The sequence below is a fragment of the Micropterus salmoides genome, unplaced genomic scaffold (assembly GCF_014851395.1).
Source record: "Micropterus salmoides isolate LMB-PRFRI ecotype aquatic unplaced genomic scaffold, ASM1485139v1 Ms_hic_scaffold_7, whole genome shotgun sequence".
NCBI classification, from domain to species: Eukaryota; Metazoa; Chordata; class Actinopteri; order Centrarchiformes; family Centrarchidae; genus Micropterus; species Micropterus salmoides.
Window position 1 is genome coordinate 10,528,534 of NW_024044459.1, and position 20,168 is coordinate 10,548,701.

The window sequence follows — 20,168 nt, forward strand, 5'->3', positions numbered from 1 at the left end:
AAAACAAAATCTCCTTTTATTACATCGCGATAATATCGCAAATGCAATTCATTGTTCAGCCCTAGAATTAAAGTTATGAAATTTACCGATTTCATAGTTTTAACTTAACTACAGCCTTAAGAATTAATTTGTTGAGACCTGAAACAATTAGTCAATTAATTGATTAGCTGATTGACAGAAACTTAATCAGCAACAATTTTAATAATTGATTGTTTTGAGTAATTTATCCATCAAAAACTTCCAGCATCTGTGTGTGAGGATTTGCAGGTTTTTTCTTTGTCTTTATCAGTGTAAATTCAATATCTTTGTCTATTCATCAGCATGGACTCTGTAAGGGGCATTGTTCAGTCACATTTTACGATAGACTGACTAATTGAAATCGATTTAAATTCAAGCTAAATTTAAGCGATCATTAAATGGAAACTAAAAAAAACAACAATAGGAAAAGCTTACAGTCTTTTAAAATGAACTAATTTGTTTAAGACAAAAAGAAACGATGCATGATAACTGTAAAAAAGTTTTGAAAAAGAATCAAAACAAACTTTTAAAATCACATATGTGACTGATTTATTTACCAAAAGTTAAATTATTCCAGTGGCACCCCCAAGACTGTATAAAACAAAAATCTAATTAATGCTGTTTGTTTAGATTTTTGGTCAGATTGCCTTCGTCTAAACAGTGCCCAGATGTCTACATGCTTTGCTTCATCTTGTTCAGTATGTAAGTTGGACAGTGAAGATTGAATACAGAAAAGCCTGTAAAGCAGTAGTGTGTGTTTTACCAGCGTGAAGTCATAGATTTATACAGTACAATACAGCTGGTCCCAAAAATACACCCAGCACCCCCATTTACTTCACAATGGGCAAAACATGCTAAAATACACTTCTATGAGGAAAACATAAACAGGACAAATAAATTAAAACATCTTCGTCCACGAACTGAAGTAAGTGAACAGAACACAGCAAAACATTGCACAGGCCACAGATTCAAATGTTAGCACTCCAGTCTGCAGCCCTGTCCCAAAACCTCTTCATTTTTCCTTTTTCAGAACAAACAGAGGATGTCAGAATAGGAAGGAGACGATCGTTTGGACCTGGGCCCTGGAGCTCTTTCCATAACGGAAGGAAATCAGTGTTAATCAAACAGTGCTTTGGTAAACATTTCTCTCTTGAAAAGATCTGGATTCAATCAGAGAATATCATCGGCCCCCATCGGCCGCAAACGCAGCCTTCCTACACGCTTATAATGCAATGTCTTATTTTTCACATTGGTGAACGTGCCAGAGATTTCCTGTAGAATCAAATCATCCAACCCATATCCTAAGGAATCAAACTGCTACTTGCATAAGCTTAATATATTGCTAATAAAACCACCACCCAGATATTAGATTTTTATATACTTAAAGATATGTGTAAATACAGTACTGTCAATACACATATTCATTAGTTTGAAGGCTCAAAATGTACTCAAATTATTGTTATAATTGATAACATCTTATATTGCAAACTACATTCTACAACATAATAATTTAAGAGTGATTTAATGCATAAGAAGACTCTAGATTTTTATTTAGCAGTTTAACAAACATTGAGTCTGGGGATGTCGGACCGTCTCCACCCCCACTGCTACAGTGCAACTAAAGTCATTGCTCGAATCAATTAAGGAAGCACAGTCTTTCTTTGTTTTTTTAAAAAGAGTAGTTCACCATTTTGGGAAATGCACTTTTTTCGATTTCTTTCCAGGGGTTAGATCACAAGATCAATAGACGCTCATTTATGTGGGTTTAGAGCAAGGAGGCGATTGGCCTAGCTTAGCATAAAGACTGAAAGCACGGGAAAACAGCTCAACTGTAACCTTTCTTCAAAGTTGCGTGTCTTAAGCTCAAAAATTGGCACATTTGTTTAATCAACAGTTTAAAAAGTCAAGAGGACAGGAATACCAGGTTAGAAAAACTCAAATTGTGATTATTTACATTCCAATGTAGTCTGAAGTGTCCAAGTCAGCTGCTTCATAGAACTGTGTGCTGTGCGTCATTGTGTGCATTACCTTGCACAAACTGTTCAATTTTGCATGTTTGGCCATGACGACTAAAGAGGAAATTACTGCACGCAACTGTTGTTCACCAACAATGTGTTAATTAGTAAGCTTTACAGGTGAACTTTGGTCAGACTCAGGCTGGCGGTGTCCCCCGCATCCAGTCTTTATGCTATTCGCTTCTATGCTCGAGCTCCATATCACTCCAACACAAGTGGTATTGATTTTCTAATCTAATGCCCAGCAAGAGTAAGCCTATTTTCCAAATGTCAAACTATTCCTTTAAATTCTTTTTACAATCTCTAGGAAAGGGTCACCTAGCACGCCCTCTAAAGCAGTACCCTCGGTTCAAATCTACATCGCTACCTCATAAAAATCTCATTTGTTCATGCTAAAAGCTACAAAGTAGTTACATCTCTTTTTTCTTTTTGCATATCATTTGTCATAGCTTAAAAATGTTTTCTTATCCCCAGCAGGTCACACAAGTAGTTATAATATGTATTAGGTATTTGTTCTGCTAAATATTTCCAGTATATTTATGTACAATACATTAACTTGAGTGTTGATGCTCTAGTTTCTGTGTTAACATGCCTACAGTCAATCGCTATTGACTTTAATTGTGCAAGTTATTTAGATTTAGACCGAAACCTAAAAGCTAAAAGTTCAAGCCGTGGAAGAAGAGAATAAACATGGCTTAGCTTAGCAGTAGGCCAAGACAGGACTTACTACTACAGCATACATGCTACATGTTTTGTTAATGCTGTGAGTTCATGACTATTAAATAGAATGTAGTCTATAAAACAGTGTCTCGAGTATGTTTGACAACCGTGGTGCATCATTGCTACACCCATCCCCAAATCCCAGGAAGACAAGTCTCAACAGTCTTTGCTGTAGCTCAGGTCCAGGTGTCCAACACTTTGGGCCCAGTTTATGCTGGTAAATGCTTCTTAAAATCCGTTTGTTCAGCTAAAGCCAAAGTGCAATTTTTGTCGTCCACAGGGAAACTGCACATCCACCATCCACTTGTGCTGAGGAAGTCATGTGCTTAAGAGTCCACTTTGTTCGATAAGACATTTTATCTTCAGTCTGTAAGTTTTTTAGGCTGGGGACTGCCTGTTTGCTTATGAAGCGTGTTGTAGTTTATGTGCCGGTCCAAGTGGAAAGCAACAAAGCCGCCTATTTTTTTGTTTTGTTTCGTTGTTGTGTTATTGCGTTTTGTTGTTGTTTTTTTTTACTACAAGGTTATTCCACGTAGACTGGAGAGTCACCTCAGGTTCAGAGTCATGATTTTTATCTGGTTGGAAGTCAAATGAAGAGCCGGCAGGATGACGATGGACGCTCTGAGAGAGGCCTGGGATCACACACACCATACAGCCATACTTAAAGAGTGTGTGTGCCTGTGTGTGTACATGCTTACACAAACTCACTCTCAAGTCATCACCCTCTTAAGACGGCAGTCTTTCATTCAGCCTGGGCAGCATCTGGGGGGACCATGCCCCTCTCTCTCAGGTGGGAGTGCAGAGTGTGGAAAATGCTGAGCTGCTGTTCAGGCTGAAGCATCAACAGCTGCTGCAGCACCTTGCTTGGGTTCGGTCCCCTGTAACAACAATTAAAAATGTGACCACAATGGAAACAAGAGCATAAACAATTCTGGACTAGGGCTGAACGATTTTGAAAAAATATTTAATGACTGATATTACAGGGAATGATCATTTTTTTTTACATCATTATTTTCATTGTAAAACATGATTATGGTTTGATTTGTGAGGGCATCTGTACCACTCAAAGATATTTTCTTAGTTCTATAGAATAGGATGTGTAGGTGAGGACATCTTGTGCACCACAATATTTAATTTTAAATGATATTTTGACACGCATTTCACCTTTAACAAATAATGCACCTCTTGCGATTTCAAAATTGCAGTAGGCCATATTGCGATTTCGATATAATTTTAATTAACTGTTCAGCTGTACTCTATCAGCTGGACCTACTGAGGAATAACAAATCCAGCAGCTTTTATGGACCAACAAATGTTCTAAAAGCTTCCTTGGACATTAAGTGAACAGCCTCTAAGACAACATCAACAAACCAGGAAATCTAACAGAAACTCTCTTCTGCTCTTGCTGAGTCCATGAGGAGGCTCTCCAGACACTGCTGACGAGGGTCACACATGCAAGCAGATTATCTCACTGGCGGTTGTACAAGCTCAGCTACACTCTGTTTACTGCTGGCTGACCACTATTGGCTGTGTGAGCTATTACAATGTTATCTAACAGGGGTGTGACAAGAGCAAGCGATATTAAAACGTGATGATATTTCTCATCAAGGTGAAAAGATGGCTCAGGATTTTACCATGACGGAGTGTGAGGGTGAAATTAGCACAGAAGAAGCCCCCGGCACTTTTAAGTCGTTTGGGTACACGGCGGAAACAAACAGCTAGACCAGATGACAGGCTTACACTTTCATGAACTTGAAGGGAAAGTTCTTGAAACTTTAACTGACTAAAATGGATGTCATATTTTATTTCTACGAGTCTTTAGTTTGTTTCTTGAATAATCAACTCCCATTTTATATTTGAACATTTTTGCAAATGGAGGTCATAGCGGTCTGTTGAGATTTCCAGGGTTCTTGCTTATTTAAGCAGAATTAAAAACAATCAAGTGATGTTACACACTATTAATGTGATATGGCGAGTGACCAACTATCACAAGTAAAGTAGTTGTCACTCATGTGTTGCACTAAATGATAACATCTGGTTGAGGCAGTTTTCTAAATATAGGTGTGTTTCTAAGAGCTGATATACAAACATTTAAATTAATTAATTTAATAATACATTTTTTGAATTCACTCTGAAATGTCCATCCCTTTTCTTACCTGATGAAGCTGGCTATGTACACGTGTGTGAAGGTGGCCATTAGATACTGACAGTCAAATCGATCCATGATGCCACCGTGGCCGGGTATGGTGTTTGCAAAGTCCTGCAGGAGAGGAGAGACCAGGGTGTCACAACATCAGAACTCAGGTTCCTGCTGAGCCTGGTATTAACAGGTGTAATGTGTGTATGTGGTTAACAGAGCATGATTTAGCCTGATTATTGTCTTATCTCTTCAAAATGTGCAGCCTGACATGTATGTTATTTCGTCTAAAAAGGTATTACACAAGATCATTTATTTCCCCTTTTTTGGGTGCTGCTTGGGTGTTGCTGCAATTGGCGAAAGACCATCTGTCAAACACATATAGTGCCACTAGGTGGAGATGTGCTACAAAGGCAGTCAGCAAAATTCAAAGCAACTGACTACACGTACATGAACTGGATCAGTTGTGTGAGAAATAACTTTTCACAGCAGGGAGCCCTTAAATAAGGCGCTGAGACCCCAGTGACAGCAGTGGTGCTGCTCAGTGGCTGACAGTAGAAGGCTGCAGTTTACCTCAATAGATAAAAGTGTGCTGCTGTATGAGGGCCTACGCAAAGCATTGCTGAGCTTCATGTCACTTTAAGTAAAATCTCTGCTGAACTGTAGTGGTCCAACCAGTTTCTGCAATAATGTCTGTGACTGTGTTCTAATCCGTGGAGTGCTTTTGCTGAGTGTTGCCATAGTGAATTAATGGCAGAAACTTATGGCACAGATTGCTGAGATTTTTACTACTAGCAATGAGCTAATGACACTTAAATCTCACCTGAAGTTAAAGCTGGGAAAGGAAATTTATTTCAGAAGATTTTTTGGGTAACACTTTCTATGAAGGTCATCGCTATAATGACTTATGCATATATTTATAACACGATATAATGCGTCCATAAGACATTATAACAGTTGTTATAATCACTTACAACATTAAGTGCTATAACAACGCATTATGACCTTTTGATTTAATGTTTTATAACTAATAGTAATACCAGTTTATATCAATGTGGTGCAAGAATCTCCGACCATGTTCCATAACACATTATAACCACCGACTCGGCCTCGTTATGAATATACTTTAGTCACCATTTACAATTAGTGATATAAAATGGAATAATAGCTTATAGTAATGTTTAAAGTTATATAGCATGTCTTTGTTTGCTTTAAGTAATGTGACACATTTTGCGCAGGAAAACAACTTTTATTTATGTTTCTTCACTTTATGAACAATCTGTATGAATTTTGAACATTTTGCAGTTTAGCACAAAAACACAACATAATTACATCAAGAAAACTCATTGTCAGGGTGGTGAAAGATCGCTCAAGAGAAGACCTGTTGCCGACCAACATCATGTAAGAAGAGACTCAGATGTTGTCACAGATGAATGGCGAGCCTATGGACAGGCCCTAACAGATGCAGTGGACAATTAAAGACAACTACTTCACAAAACGTAGCCTATTAAAAGACATTATAAAGTAATTGAATGGGAATACTGTTAGCTAGCGCTAACCGCCTTCACTTTTCCAGCAGTTGCTGAAACAGAAGGCGGTTAGCGCTAGCTAACAGATCCCCGGGCTGTAAAGCAGTGTAGCGTTAGCTAAATTAGTAACGGAGGAATGTTAATTAGTTACGTGTCATTACTACCTAACTTGTTGAGGATTGAGAGCAGCAGGTTGAAGCTAAACTGGTGTCCTGTACACATGCTGTACATCCTGATAGTTAAGTTAAATTATATTTCAGTGTCCAGAGGAGTCTGACTGGTTATTGAAGGAAGGACGCTGCTGACCACGGAGGAGCTGAGGCTACTAAAGTAAATCAGGGATGTAAACTAGTCCTTTTAAGCAATTGAGGAGACATTTCTTTTGGATTTTAATGTGTAAACGAAATGCTTAGTAATTATCCAGAATTTACACAGAAAAAAATGCATCAAGATGGATCACTGCCCTCTGAACTGTAATCAAATCGAATCGTGAGGTGCCAAGAGATTCTCATTCCTACTGCCCAAACAGTGTTCCCATTCAATTACTTTATAATGTCTTTTAATAGGCTACGTTTTGTGAAGTGGTTGTCTTTAATTGTCCACTGCATCTGTTAGGGCCTGTCCATAGGCTCGCCATTCATCTGTGACAACATATGAGTCTCTTCTTACATGATGTTGGTCGGCAACCAAAGGTCTTGAGTGATCTTTCACCACCCTGACAATGGGTGTCCTTGATGTAATTATGTTGTGTTTTTGTGCTAAACTGCAAAATGTTCAAAATTCATAGATTGTTCATGAAGTGAAATGTGTGTCACTTTACTTAAAGCAAACAATTACGTGTTATAAGGTCTTATAATTAGTTCATATGGTTTTATGTCCACCTGTAATATATTTTACAGGGATAGATATTTTAACACTTTACTTAAAGCAAACAAAGACATGCTATATAACTTTAAACATTACTATAAGCTATTATTCCATTTTATATCACTAATTGTAAATGGTGACTAAAGTATATTCATAACGAGGCAGAGTCGGTGGTTATAATGTGTTATGGAACATGGTCAGAGATTCTTGCAGCACATTGATATAAACTGGTATTACTATTAGTTATAAAACATTAAATCAAAAGGTTATAATGCGTTGTTATAGCACTTAATGCATGTTTGTAAGTGATTATAACAACTGTTATAATGTCTTATGGACGCATTATATCGTGTTATAAATATATGCATAAGTCATTATAGCGATGACCTTCATAGAAAGTGTTACCATTTTTTGTTATAGATTTGTTGAAATCAGCAATCAATAAATCACATGCTCTGACACAAAAAATTTTAAATCTGGTTTCCGTGGCTGTCACAGGACTGTAATAATGACGGAATTAAATGATTGGCTGGCCTACCTGCCTGCCTCTCTACCTACCTATCTGCATGCACTCTGCCCTGCAGTCACTGCACATGAAAATGTGTTTTTGGGGAGTGGCTTTAGAATGAGGCCTTAAGGGAGGGAGTGGGATTTTTTTCCGGCTGAATACTAAATGACTACTGGCAGTTCTCCAACTTTGCCTACCCTAGCTTTCAGTGAAAACCCTATCTAGCAGAACATGCTGAAACAATAAAATGATACATAAAGGCAAGGCAAACAAGACTAAAAGCTTGTCAAGCTCGTTGGACAAGAAGTGACATAATGAGAGAGAATCTGAGATGTTCTTTACTTTGATTTTGAAGGCTCGCTTGAAGCCACTGGCAAAGAAACCGCCGAAAGGCCCGATGAGAGACCCGAAGGAAGAGAGGAAGATGCTGTGGATCTGGAAGGGGTACAGGTTCACCGTTTTCTAAAAGAGAGACAAAGAGAAATTGGACCAACATTGAAATGTGACGTGATTAACAGCAAAAAGCCTCATTTTGATCTTCTCTCTATCCAAATATTTACATAAGAGAAATCATCTATTTATCACTAAAGCAGGTTGAGATGTTTGCAATATATTTATATTGATTTCCGCACGTCAGTGTGTCGTTTTTAAAAATGTAGGGATATCTATATAACAAGAAATGTTACGTATAAAATAAGCAAATGAGGCATTACGGGTGATGTAGTAACATTTGAGATTGCCTTAATAGTCTTACAATAGCATGACCTATACAATATGTTTACAATAATGAAATATTTAATTTAGAAATATTTCAAACGGCCTTAGCTCATGCAAAGAAATTAAGGGAATGAAAAGAACAAGTCTTACCCATCTGAGTGTGTTTTGTACCACAGCGGGCAGAGTGTACTCGTGCATCACAAAGATATCAGACGGCTCACATTCAACAGTAAACCCATTGGTATCGCTGTTGAAGCCCACGGGACACACAAAATACTGGAACTGAGACAGGAGGTAGGCCAGCTGAGGGTAAAACAAAACACAACATATTAGTACATTAGTGTGACATGAAACCATCACAATTGTTTAAGTAAGAATCATGCTTTTGTGCAACCTTCACATATGTGTAGATCTGGACATTTCCATCATTGACTGACAGTAAAAGTGGTCAGTAAATGTGGAGATGCTGCAAACAGCATTTTCCCTCCAGTTTGGCATGTGATCTAGTCATAAAATTCCAATTTCAAGATAAATAATGCAAAATATTCTTTGTTGAGACTGAAACTACAGACCGTATGAGCGAATGTTGTGAAACAGTCACAACCCTCATAAATTTAGTAAATTGCTGTCTTATCTACATGAGAGTTTGAGTAGATAATCAACCACAATTTAGAAATCTCATTCTGTTCCAAAAACAGGTCTAGCTGAGATGCATTTTTTACTGCAAGCGATTGGACAAAAAACTAAAAAAAAAGAAAGAAAATGAAAATCTGGCCTTGGGTATTAGGAAACTGAGTAGAAGGAAAAACAGACGATATGAGTGAGTGGTACAAGCAGATAAAGTGTACTCACAATGAAGCCAAAGACCACAGTGGAGAAGAAACCTCCAATGAAGCCCTCCCAGGTCTTCTTGGGTGAGAGCTGCGGGGTGGGGGGGGTGGGGTTAGAGACAGAAGCAGAAGCTGTCATTCACATCAACAAACTGAATGTAATTTAAAATAAACTTCTTCCTGCTATACTCTGAGTTACTGAATCAGAATATTTATTTGATTATTAATTTTATTTGAGTTCAAGAAAATACCTTAAAGCGTTAACTTTCAAAGAGCTCAGGTTACATACTTGTGCCACAACCTGGAGAGTTATTTAATTGTCTGACTGAAACCCTGCCAGTCTGTTCACGGCTGATGAGAGAACAGTTTGCTGTGCTGAGATGCTGAGATGACACAAGATGATTGTGTGCACGATGGAGCCAAACCTATTTTTTTTTTTTCCTATTTGGCTCAGTGTGGCGAGGTCGTTGCCCAGACATTCACTGCAGCCACAGACACCGGCTCCTTCTGGGAAGCAGTTCCTGAGTCATTCGCAGGACAGATAGGATATACTGTATAATCCCAACTATGTGATCTGGGTCTGCCCTGAGATCTAGGACATATCCAGAACACATCCACAGGGAGGCGTCCAGGAAGCAACCGTATCAAATGCTGAACCACCTGCACTAGGTCCTTTCAACACAAGTGCTTATCAGTTCTACTCAGATCTCCATCTGGATGTCCAAGCATCTCAATCCGTAAAGATGAGCCCACATACCCTGTTGTTTGTATGAACATAGAAGTGAGTAGTAAGGGTTGGAGCGTAAATCAACTGGCATATATTAAGTCCCAACAAATGCGTGGGCACAGACCCACCCGTTACTCATGAATACTCAACATTCTCCATTCCTCTGCTGATTTTATAGATTATATCCATGAAAACCACAAAGATAATCAACCTTTTGACATGAATACAGGACTGGCGATCGGATCGCTTGTATCAATGGCCCCTGCATCCCATATTCCTACAGTATACTAACCAAGTGTCATGTAAACACCCTTGTAGTAGGTGACTAGAACTCCACACCAGTCAGAACTAAATGTACAGATAATAATGGTCTGTACTTGTAACTAAAAATAATTCTGTTAAAACTTGACAACTTCACAAGACAGAGAAATCTTTACTACTGGTTTGTTGAACTCTTACACTTCACTCCACAGTAGTAAAGTCTCTAAATGTAATTTCCTAAAATAACAACATCATCAGCCAATGTTTGATTTACCTTGATCAGCGGAGTCCTCCCAAAGAAGAATCCAAACAGATAGGCCATGATGTCATTGCATATCACAATGGAGATTGGGACAATAAACCTGGGAAAAGGAATTTCCACACTGTTAAGAGGTGGTGGGAGAACTTTCACCATCCACGTACCAAAATCTGATCAATTCTTGCTGTGGCTGGAAAATTTGTCTGCTCTACTATGAACTGATAAGTGCCACTGTGGCAGGGACAATAACTTGTGTGATATTCTAATGCATGCAACATGTCACAAAAATTTTTAAAAATAAAAAGGTAATATGATTCTATTTGACTATTTTTCCCCTTTTGGAGCAATTAATTAAAACAGAATATGCTTTATATGTATATAAGACTTGGATTTTTTTAAATTAATTGCAGTCTCGGGTCACTTTCTGTTGCATTACTTAAAACTTTAAAAGCCTGTATGAAAAGCACCAAAACAGTGAGAATACACTTGCGACAACACATGTGCAGCGAATGTAAGAGACAACATGGCAGGTTCTTCTGCTCTCTCTGTGTCCTGCTTACCAGATCATTCCTTCAAACAGGTTCTGAATGACAAGGTGGGACTGAGTTACCACAATCAACAGGGTCACATGGGTCCAAGCAAACTGGAATGGCAAACACAAACACAAACACCACAGTGTCACTGCACTGGAATGTAGGCGCAACTGCTCAGAAATTGGATTGTGTCAGAAATAGTGGAATCAAACAGACACACAAACAGACAAGGTGCATGACACTGTCAGAGCCACAGTGCAGAGTAAGATGCTATACGTGTCAAAAACAAGGAAAAAAAATAAATACGGTGTGAGAAGAGCAGGCAGCAGGCGCATTTTTGTTTAGATGCATGCAGCAAAATGCTTACAATAAGTAAAAAAAACTAGTAAAACCAAACAGGACTGAGTACGATGAGAGAGTGCCTTCTTTTTCCAGTAAATACAGTGGGTACGGAAAGTATTCAGACCCCTTTAAATTTTTCACTCTTTGTTTCATTGCAGCCATTTTCCAAAAATCAAAAAAGTTCATTTTATTTCTCAGTAATGTACACTCAGCACCCCATCTTGACAGAAAAAAACAGAAATGTAGAAATTTTTGCAAATTTATTAAAAAAGAAAAACTGAAATATCACATGGTCATAAGTATTCAGACCCTTTGCCGTGACACTCATATTTAACTCAGGTGCTGTCTATTTCTTCTGATCATCCTTGAGATGGTTCTACACCTTCATTTGAGTCCAGCTGTGTTTGATTATACTGATTGGACTTGATTAGGAAAGCCACACACCTGTCTATATAAGACCTTACAGCTCACAGTGCATGTCAGAGCATATGAGAATCATGAGGTCAAAGGAACTGCCTGAAGAGCTCAGAGACAGAATTGTGGCAAGGCACAGATCTGGCCAAGGTTACAAAAAAATTTCTGCTGCACTTAAGGTTCCTAAGAGCACAGTGGCCTCCATAATCCTCAAATGGAAGATGTTTGGGACGACCAGAACCCTTCCTAGAGCTGGCCGTCCGGCCAAACTGAGCTATCGGGGGAGAAGAGCCTTGGTGAGAGAGGTAAAGAAGAACCCAAAGGTCACTGTGGCTGAGCTCCAGAGATGCAGTCGGGAGATGGGAGAAAGTTGTAGTAAGTCAACCATCACTGCAGCAATCCACCAGTCGGGGCTTTATGGCAGAGTGGCCCGACGGAAGCCTCTCCTCAGTGCAAGACACATGAAAGCCCGCATGGAGTTTGCTAAAAAACACCTGAAGGACTCCAAGATGGTGATAAATAAGATCCTCTGGTCTGATGAGACCAAGATAGAACTTTTTAGCCTTAATTCTAAGCGGTATGTGTGGAGAAAACCAGGCACTGCTCATCACCTGTCCAATACAGTCTCAAGAGTGAAGCATGGTGGTGGCAGCATCATGCTGTGGGGGTGTTTTTCAGCTGCAGGGACAGGACGACTGGTTGCAATCGAGGGAAAGATGAATGCGGCCAAGTACAGGGATATCCTGGACGAAAACCTTTTCCAGAGTGCTCTGGACCTCAGACTGGGCCGAAGGTTTACCTTCCAACAAGACAATGACCCTAAGCACACTGCTAAAATAACGAAGGAGTGGCTTCACAACAACTTCGTGGCTGTTCTTGAATGGCCCAGCCAGAGCCCTGACTTAAACCCAATTGAGCATCTCTGGAGAGACCTGAAAATGGCTGTCCACCAACGTTTACCATCCAACCTGACAGAACTGGAGAGGATCTGCAAGGAGGAATGGCAGAGGATACCCAAATCCAGATGTGAAAAACTTGTTGCATCTTTCCCAAAACGACTCATGGCTGTATTAGATCAAAAGGGTGCTTCTACTAAATACTGAGCAAAGAGTCTGAATACTTATGACCATGTGATATTTCAGTGTTTCTTTTTTAATAAATTTGCAAAAATTTCTACATTTCTGTTTTTTTTCTGTCAAGATGGGGTGCTGAGTGTACATTACTGAGAAATAAAATGAACTTTTTTTGATTTTTGGAAAATGGCTGCAATGAAACAAAGTGAAAAATTTAAAGGGGTCTGAATACTTTCCGTACCCACTGTATGACTATATAATAACCAGACTAAGCACAGATTGAACATTTGGGTTAATGATTATCTAGTTTAACAGGTTAAAAGGGAATTCCATTCCTTTTTAGGGACGTAAATCTAAAAAATGTCTACAGTCATGACACTTTAAAGCAAAATGAAAATGTAATTAGGCAATACATGCAAAATACTAATAAATAAAAATATTATGTTACTAATAATGTTAGTTTGGGCCAATAAAATGTGGTGCATTAAAGGTGCCCACAAATGGCAAATAAATCAACGCAGAGAAATGTGATGTGAAATAAAGCTGAAGCCACTGCAGAAGTCCTGCATTTATCCAGGATCAAATACTGCACGGTAATGTAGACAGCTAATCTGTGAGTAATACAGTAGAACAAAAGAGTACAGTATTTAACAGCAAACACTTTTGAAAGCGCTGAAAAGTAGGAAAAATCATATAATATTCAAAAAGACTTCTACAATGGCAACATCAGAGTGCAAGATGAGTTCCACAAAACCATAACAGGAAGTAAGAAGCAGTGTATGTGGGCGGTTAGGAAGGTTAGTGGTGGAGTAGAGGAGAAGGAGGAGGAGGAGAGGGTTACTTGGCTGATACACACCATATAAAACTGCAGGCGGTAATGTTTCTTCACTAAACTCAGCACAAACATGCAGAAACCTGTGAAAGAGTAGACAACATGCTTTCAGTTTTTACTCCAAGTTGAAAAAGTTCACAGTAGATTAAAAATACAAATCACATATAACGCTTTACTGCATACTGAATGGGGAGGTGTGTGTAGCATGCCTGTGACTGAGCAATTAACAATTCTCTTTCATGCAAACACCTATTCTCTGAAAATTAAGGTTATACCACTGACTTTAAATTCATGAATGTGAATGAAGGAGGCTGAATGCTAAAAGCTCCTGTGTCGGGTTTGTCTACATAAACCTGGTAAGGCCCTCAGGGGAGCAGTTACTGCCAGCAGATGGAGAAGATGCTGTCTAGTTCACAATGTTGTTGGGGCTTAAAAGTGAAGCTGACGCCTGGCTGGGTCGAAGGAAAGACAACTAAGTCAGCAACACTCAGGAGGAAATGTGTTCCTCCCACCTCAGACTCTAAAATGAACCACTGAGAGATCACTAGACAGAACATCTATTCATCCATCCCAGCGGGAAACGTATTGTCACAGAAGCAGATTCTAAATATCAGATAGCTGCGGATATGATCAAACCAACAGTGCGTTTCAATCAAGCTATAAAACAGAAATATGAAGTTTACACAGCAAATCAAATCAAATTTTCCACACCTCTGCATTTGATACAGAAATAGTTAAAAGGACCATACCAGTGATTTGTATGTTGTAGATTACATTCTACAAATGTACAAATTACATATACTTATGTTAAAACTGACAGTATTCCAGCACATACTTAGAGACCCTTAAAAATGGTTCGTCTCAATCAGCTTTTAATGGTATTATTTCACAGTAGAGATTCCTACAAATGTGTTTTTGTCTGTGCTAGATCTGAAACGATTCATCGATCGACCAAAAAGCAACAATGTAAATTTTTTGCGTACTAAAATCATCATTAGCTGCAGCCCTAGTCTGTGCTTCCCTCAGCTGGAATAAGATGATGTGCATACTTTCATCAGGATTTTGCAATATCTGAATCAAAATGTGATCACAGTTGCCATGTTTTCTGCATATGCTGCCAGCACTGTTAGTCAAAACTGATCAACCTACACAGTCATGATGAAGCTGTTTGGCTGCTATATATAAATAAATAAATAAATAAATCATTAGTATACTTTTTTTAAAAGCCACAGCTCAATGTCAGCTTAGTTATTGTCATGGTAAATCAGTTTATAAACTGATGAGTTTGTCCTGCAAGTCTCCCTAAGGTCTCTGTTTTTCCTTTTGCTGTACTTTGTCAAGTAATGTTATTTGTAACGCAACTCTATCTCGTGTCTGTTTCTTGAGATACAGCAGTCGTATTGTCTTGAAGTCGAGACCCACCTGCGAGGTACAAAGCGAAGGAGATGAAGCGGTGATAGCGAGCCAGGAACTGCAGAGGTTCCTCCCTCTGCACCAGAGCCCCAAAGTAATCCGCTACAGTTTCCCCATAGAAGAAGTAGTTGACGCAAATCAGGAAGTACCTGAGGTGAAAAAAAATGGAGGGAATTAGTTTTTTCTTTACATTTTATTAAAATTTTTCTTACGTATATTTCAGTGCCTATTGGCGAGGAGCGATGTTGGTAGGTTTGGTTTCATTCTGTATATACAGTATGCAAGATTTTGTGCACTTTATTCTGATCAATGTGTGCTAATGTGTGTTTGATTCGTGTTGTGTAGGTAATTAGCTTTAAATGTCAACCAGTGTTTCCTGCCCGCTGTACATTGACCTGTGAGTGTTTCATGTTTTTTATATCCTGGTGGGGACTTTAGCCTGAATGCACACTGACCCATGGGGACTTAGGGACGGGACCTAGGTAAGGGTAAGGGTTAAGGTTAGGAATGTAGTTGTGATGGTTATGGTTAGGATAAGGGCTAGGGAATGCATTATGTCAATGAGATGTCCCCACGAGGATAGAGGAACAAGCATGTGTGTGCGTGCACGTGCGTGTGTGTATGGAGTTGTTATGACGGGCGGCCTTGGTGAAAGGGGCAAGTTTCAGTTAGCTTCCATTTGCTTCCAACATGGCAGTGATCTTTGCCCCTGGTTCCACCGAGTGCTGCTGTCACACACTGTGGGTGTGTATGCAAAGCTGAACAGAAACACTGGAACAGAAAAAGGAGCAACTCAGGCACTATGGTAGAAGGTGGGTGTTGCATATTCAGATCAACTACCTGCAGACCAAGCTGTCATGAGTCAGTGTTTTACTGAAGGAACAGCAGAGTTATGAGTCTGACTGCCAGAAGAAATGGCTAAGCTTTAAAACAACAATTCTGCCTGTTTCTGGCTTTTTAAATCTCCTTACATACCATTACACCATAATGACGGCTCGGGATGAATACGGACCTTACATTCAGGTGTAACAGGCCAAGATGTAAAAGTAGAGTTGGTTATTATATAAATGTTTTTTTTATACTCGTGCTGATATGGTAGCTGAGTTTATCTACTATTCTTGGATAACTTAGTTTGAGAAATATTCTTGTCTTACAAAAAAATCTGAGCTATCTGAATAAACATTCAATGATACAGACAGCTTGTTTGCTGCCAAAAAAGTGTAAAATGTAAAAGTTAGTGATTTAACGTAGCTATATATAAGGACTTCATGGTTTATGTTTTTGTTCTTTGAGAACAGTTGCTATAGTCCAGAACTATCTGTAAAATTCCATGAAACATCCTTACTTTTATAAAACATCCTGTCTGAAATACAAATATCCCACCCTCTAAAATATTTATGACCTGAGGGATTAGTCCAGATACTGGTCTGATTCTATTCCAATTCCCAAAACACTTCATGTAATAATAAAATGGGAAGCCAGTGAAGTGAATGGAGAATGGGTGTGGTCATACTTTCGCACTCTCATCATCAGGTTCCTTGCAGTACTGTTCTGGACATACTGCAGTCTCTTTTTAGGGATCCTGATGAGAAGTGCATTACAGTAATCCAGTCTGGAGGAGACAAAGGCATGGACCAGTTTTTCAGCATCAGCTAAGGTGAGTGTAGAATGGAGTTTAGCAATATTTCTGAGATGATAGAAGGACAGGTTTTTGATATGGGCTTCAAAGATGAGTTGTGGATCAAATCTTACACCAAGGTTGGTGACTGTTGTGGAGAGGGGAATATCTTGACCAGAGATAGTTATATACAGGTTATGAAAGATGACTGGACTTGATGTGAGGTGCCAACCAGAACTGCCTCAGTTTTGGAGCTGTTCAACTGGAGGAAGTTGTGTTTCATCCACACCTTTATCTCCTCCAGACAGGCGGTGAGTGTTGACGGCAGAGATGATGTTGGTGAAGCTGCAGTGGGGTGTGGGTCAGATTTTCATGTACAGTTGTGTGTCATCAGCATAACAGTGAAATGAGACTCCATAGCGGCTAATGACATGGCCGAGGGGGAGGATGTAAATGATGAAGAGGATGGGGCCAAGAACTGACCCCCTGAGGGAGTCCGCAGGTGACTGTGTGTTGCCGGGACCTTGCGCTTCCAAGTGAAAGGTACTCTGTTCTGTCAGTGAGGTACGATGTAAACCAGTTAAGAGCAGTGTCAGTGAGTCCAGTGGTTTGGTGTAGCCGGTTGAGAAGTATGCCATGATCCACAGTGTCAAAAGCAGCAGACAGATTGAGGAGTATGAGGAGGGAAGGTGAGCCACCATCAACTGCTATTCGTAGGTCGTTTGTGACTAAGCGGAAACCAGACTGAAATTTTTCAAAAAGGTTTTTATGTTTGAGGTGGTCCTGGAGGTAGGCGGCAACAACTTTTTCCAGTAGGAAAGGAGAGGAATGGGAGATTGGAAATGGGCCTGTAATTTGCAAGTGCATCTGGATCTGATGACTTTTGAGTAGAACTGTGACCGTGCCTCTGTAAGTGACTTTGAATAGTCCTTTTGGTGTTCCCGAAAACCTTGCTTGTGCACAGTGAGACCTGTAACTTTGTATCTCCGCTCGATGGCACGCCCAGCTGTCGTCATTTTCCTTAGCTCACTGGTGTACCAGGGGGCTGATCAAGAGAAAGTGACTGTTCTGGTGTGGAGATCCAGAATACTCCTGAGGGTGGTGTTATAATAGTCCACTGAGACCATGGCTGGTAAACAGTTTACGGAAAGGAGACGCTGGAGGTCGGATGCCATAGTCTCTGGGTTGAAATTTTTTAGATTTCTGAAGCAGATTTGGCGTTGGGGCTTGATGAGGGTGGATGGTGAAGACATCTTCATGGAGATGGCCTAATGGTTGGAAACACCCAGATCGTACACCAGAAGATTGAAGAGATGAGCAGAGTTTGTAATGACTAGGTCGAGAGTGTGCCCCCTGGTGTGAGTGGGGACATGTTGTGCCAGATAAAAACAGTTGAGTAATTGGAGGAATTCTCCTACAAAACGGCAGGTGGGGGAGTTAACATGAATATTTATATCTCTAAGGACTATGAGATTGGTAGACATTGTACAGAATGTTGAGAGAAGGTTGCACATCTCTGGGATGAAAGATGCATTTGGTATAGGTGGCTGGTAGTTGAGAAGTATTGTTGTAGAGAGAGGGGGCTTACATTTAAATGCAAGGCATTGAAAAGAAGAAAGTTCAGGCAGGGTAACGGGACAGGCCCAGATCACTTCGGTGGATGACAGCCAGACCACCACCGCGCCCTGTACTGCAGGCTTTCTGTAGGTAACAGTAACCAGGAGGGCATGTCTCATTTAAGACAGAAAAAACATCTGGTTGATGCCAGGTTTCTGTAAGGCACATCAAATCCAGACACTTATCCAGAACATGGTCATGTATGAGGCAAGATTTGTTTGTGATGGATTGTGGATTAAACAGTTCAATCTTGATAGTAGATGGAGCAGTGTGTCTCTGTATTGCCCGGAGCAGACTGAAATCCACTCCATGTTTTCCCGGTCAGCGCGTAGTGTTGCCGTGGAACCTCCGACACTACTAGTCCTAGGTGTGTCAGCGCCCTGATGACGTGTTGGAGATGCAACGGGGCATGCGCCAGACCAGAGGGATGTGATGTTGTGTTCAGACCTTGAGAAAACAAACTTTCGACCGCAATTTCTGTGAATGTAACAGGGCAGGCAAAGTAGTCCGAGTTGTTTAATGACCGATATGCACAATGGATTGGTGTAGTTGTTGAATTTCTTCAGTTGGGTGACGGAATAGTTCAACATCATGCCAGTCGTCAAACTTTTTATCAGAACATACTGCTGTTCTCCCCATTCATTGAAGTAGGTGCTTGGTCTTGTTAGTCCGAAATAGCATTGCCAAGATGACTTGCCTATAAGGACTTTGGCTGCGCACAACGCATATTTCCGCTCACCCCCTGCTTGCTGGCTCACTTCCTCTCTCTCTCTCTCACACACACACACACACACACACACACATTAGACGCTTTCACACTGTGTTATTTTCCAGGAGTAATGCACCTGTTGTGCTGGTGTTGTAGGCTATAACACGGAGCCTACCGGCCTTTTTCTACGCCGCTGGTTCTGAAAAGCCGGATCGCTATGTGAAAGCACACGTTTGATTGCGCCACAAACGTTGGTTAGTATGAATGAGTGAATGTGGCTTATTGGCAAATATTCTTTCCGTGATTATTGCCGGATCGCTTTATGAAAGAAGCTATTGACATAGAACCGTTTGTGAAGGTGTTTTGGTTTTACACAAGCACAGCGCTAGCTTGACTAATAACTTATTGTTACAAACAAGCTAAAGTGAAAGTCTGTCTTTAGTAACTGTTTAGCTTAGTTTGCCACGTACATTAAAATATGGTACATATAGCGGTGTAGCTGCAGAGACAAAACAGCTCCTGTCTACCAGCGGCAGGAGGAGGAGGAGACAAGAGGAAGGACTGATAGGGACTGAGTTTACCATTCTTTCTAAACTTCACTCAGTATGTTGTTGTCAGGAATATGATTTATTTTTCTTTGTTTCCAGTGAGATAATAGTGACTTTGCTGTTGAAATCCTGTTGCTGCTGTAAAACAACATTTAGTTATAATAAATACATTTTTAAAATAATATATTTTTAAAAGGCATTTATTTAGTAATGAAAAGGAGCTTATAAGAGTATTGATAAAGAACTGAACCAATAAGGTGTATTAATAAGAGTGTATCAATAAAATTACAATGATGTCAACTCATGGGAAAATGTCCAGCCCATCTCCATGTCCTAGTTTGAAAATCTGGCCCGATTGAATTTGTAATTGAATAGCCCGCTGCAGTATATCTGCTGTTTACTGTGAAATCCATTCTCCATACCAGCTTAGTGTCCTGAACCAAGGCAGTTCATAGGAATGGTAAACTCTGTAGCCAATGTG

The 20,168-nt window shown here is 39.9% G+C and overlaps 1 protein-coding gene across 2 annotated transcripts in view; it reads right to left on the bottom strand.

The window, feature by feature from the left end:
* Positions 1-758: 758 nt before the first annotated feature.
* Positions 759-20,168, bottom strand: part of cds1 (CDP-diacylglycerol synthase (phosphatidate cytidylyltransferase) 1) — a 45,691-nt gene continuing 26,281 nt past the window's right edge. The window contains exons 5-14 of one of the 2 annotated variants that reach the window (XM_038704103.1): positions 20,110-20,165; positions 15,205-15,344; positions 13,807-13,865; positions 11,149-11,231; positions 10,604-10,691; positions 9,364-9,432; positions 8,662-8,814; positions 8,137-8,256; positions 4,910-5,013; positions 759-3,631 (exon numbers count right to left, since the gene is read on the bottom strand). In XM_038704103.1, coding sequence (XP_038560031.1) covers positions 3,496-3,631; positions 4,910-5,013; positions 8,137-8,256; positions 8,662-8,814; positions 9,364-9,432; positions 10,604-10,691; positions 11,149-11,231; positions 13,807-13,865; positions 15,205-15,344; positions 20,110-20,165 — 1,008 coding nt within the window. In that variant the 3' untranslated portion in view covers positions 759-3,495. The remainder of the gene's footprint in view (positions 3,632-4,909; positions 5,014-8,136; positions 8,257-8,661; positions 8,815-9,363; positions 9,433-10,603; positions 10,692-11,148; positions 11,232-13,806; positions 13,866-15,204; positions 15,345-20,109; positions 20,166-20,168) is intronic. The other variant, XM_038704104.1, reaches the window with a different exon arrangement.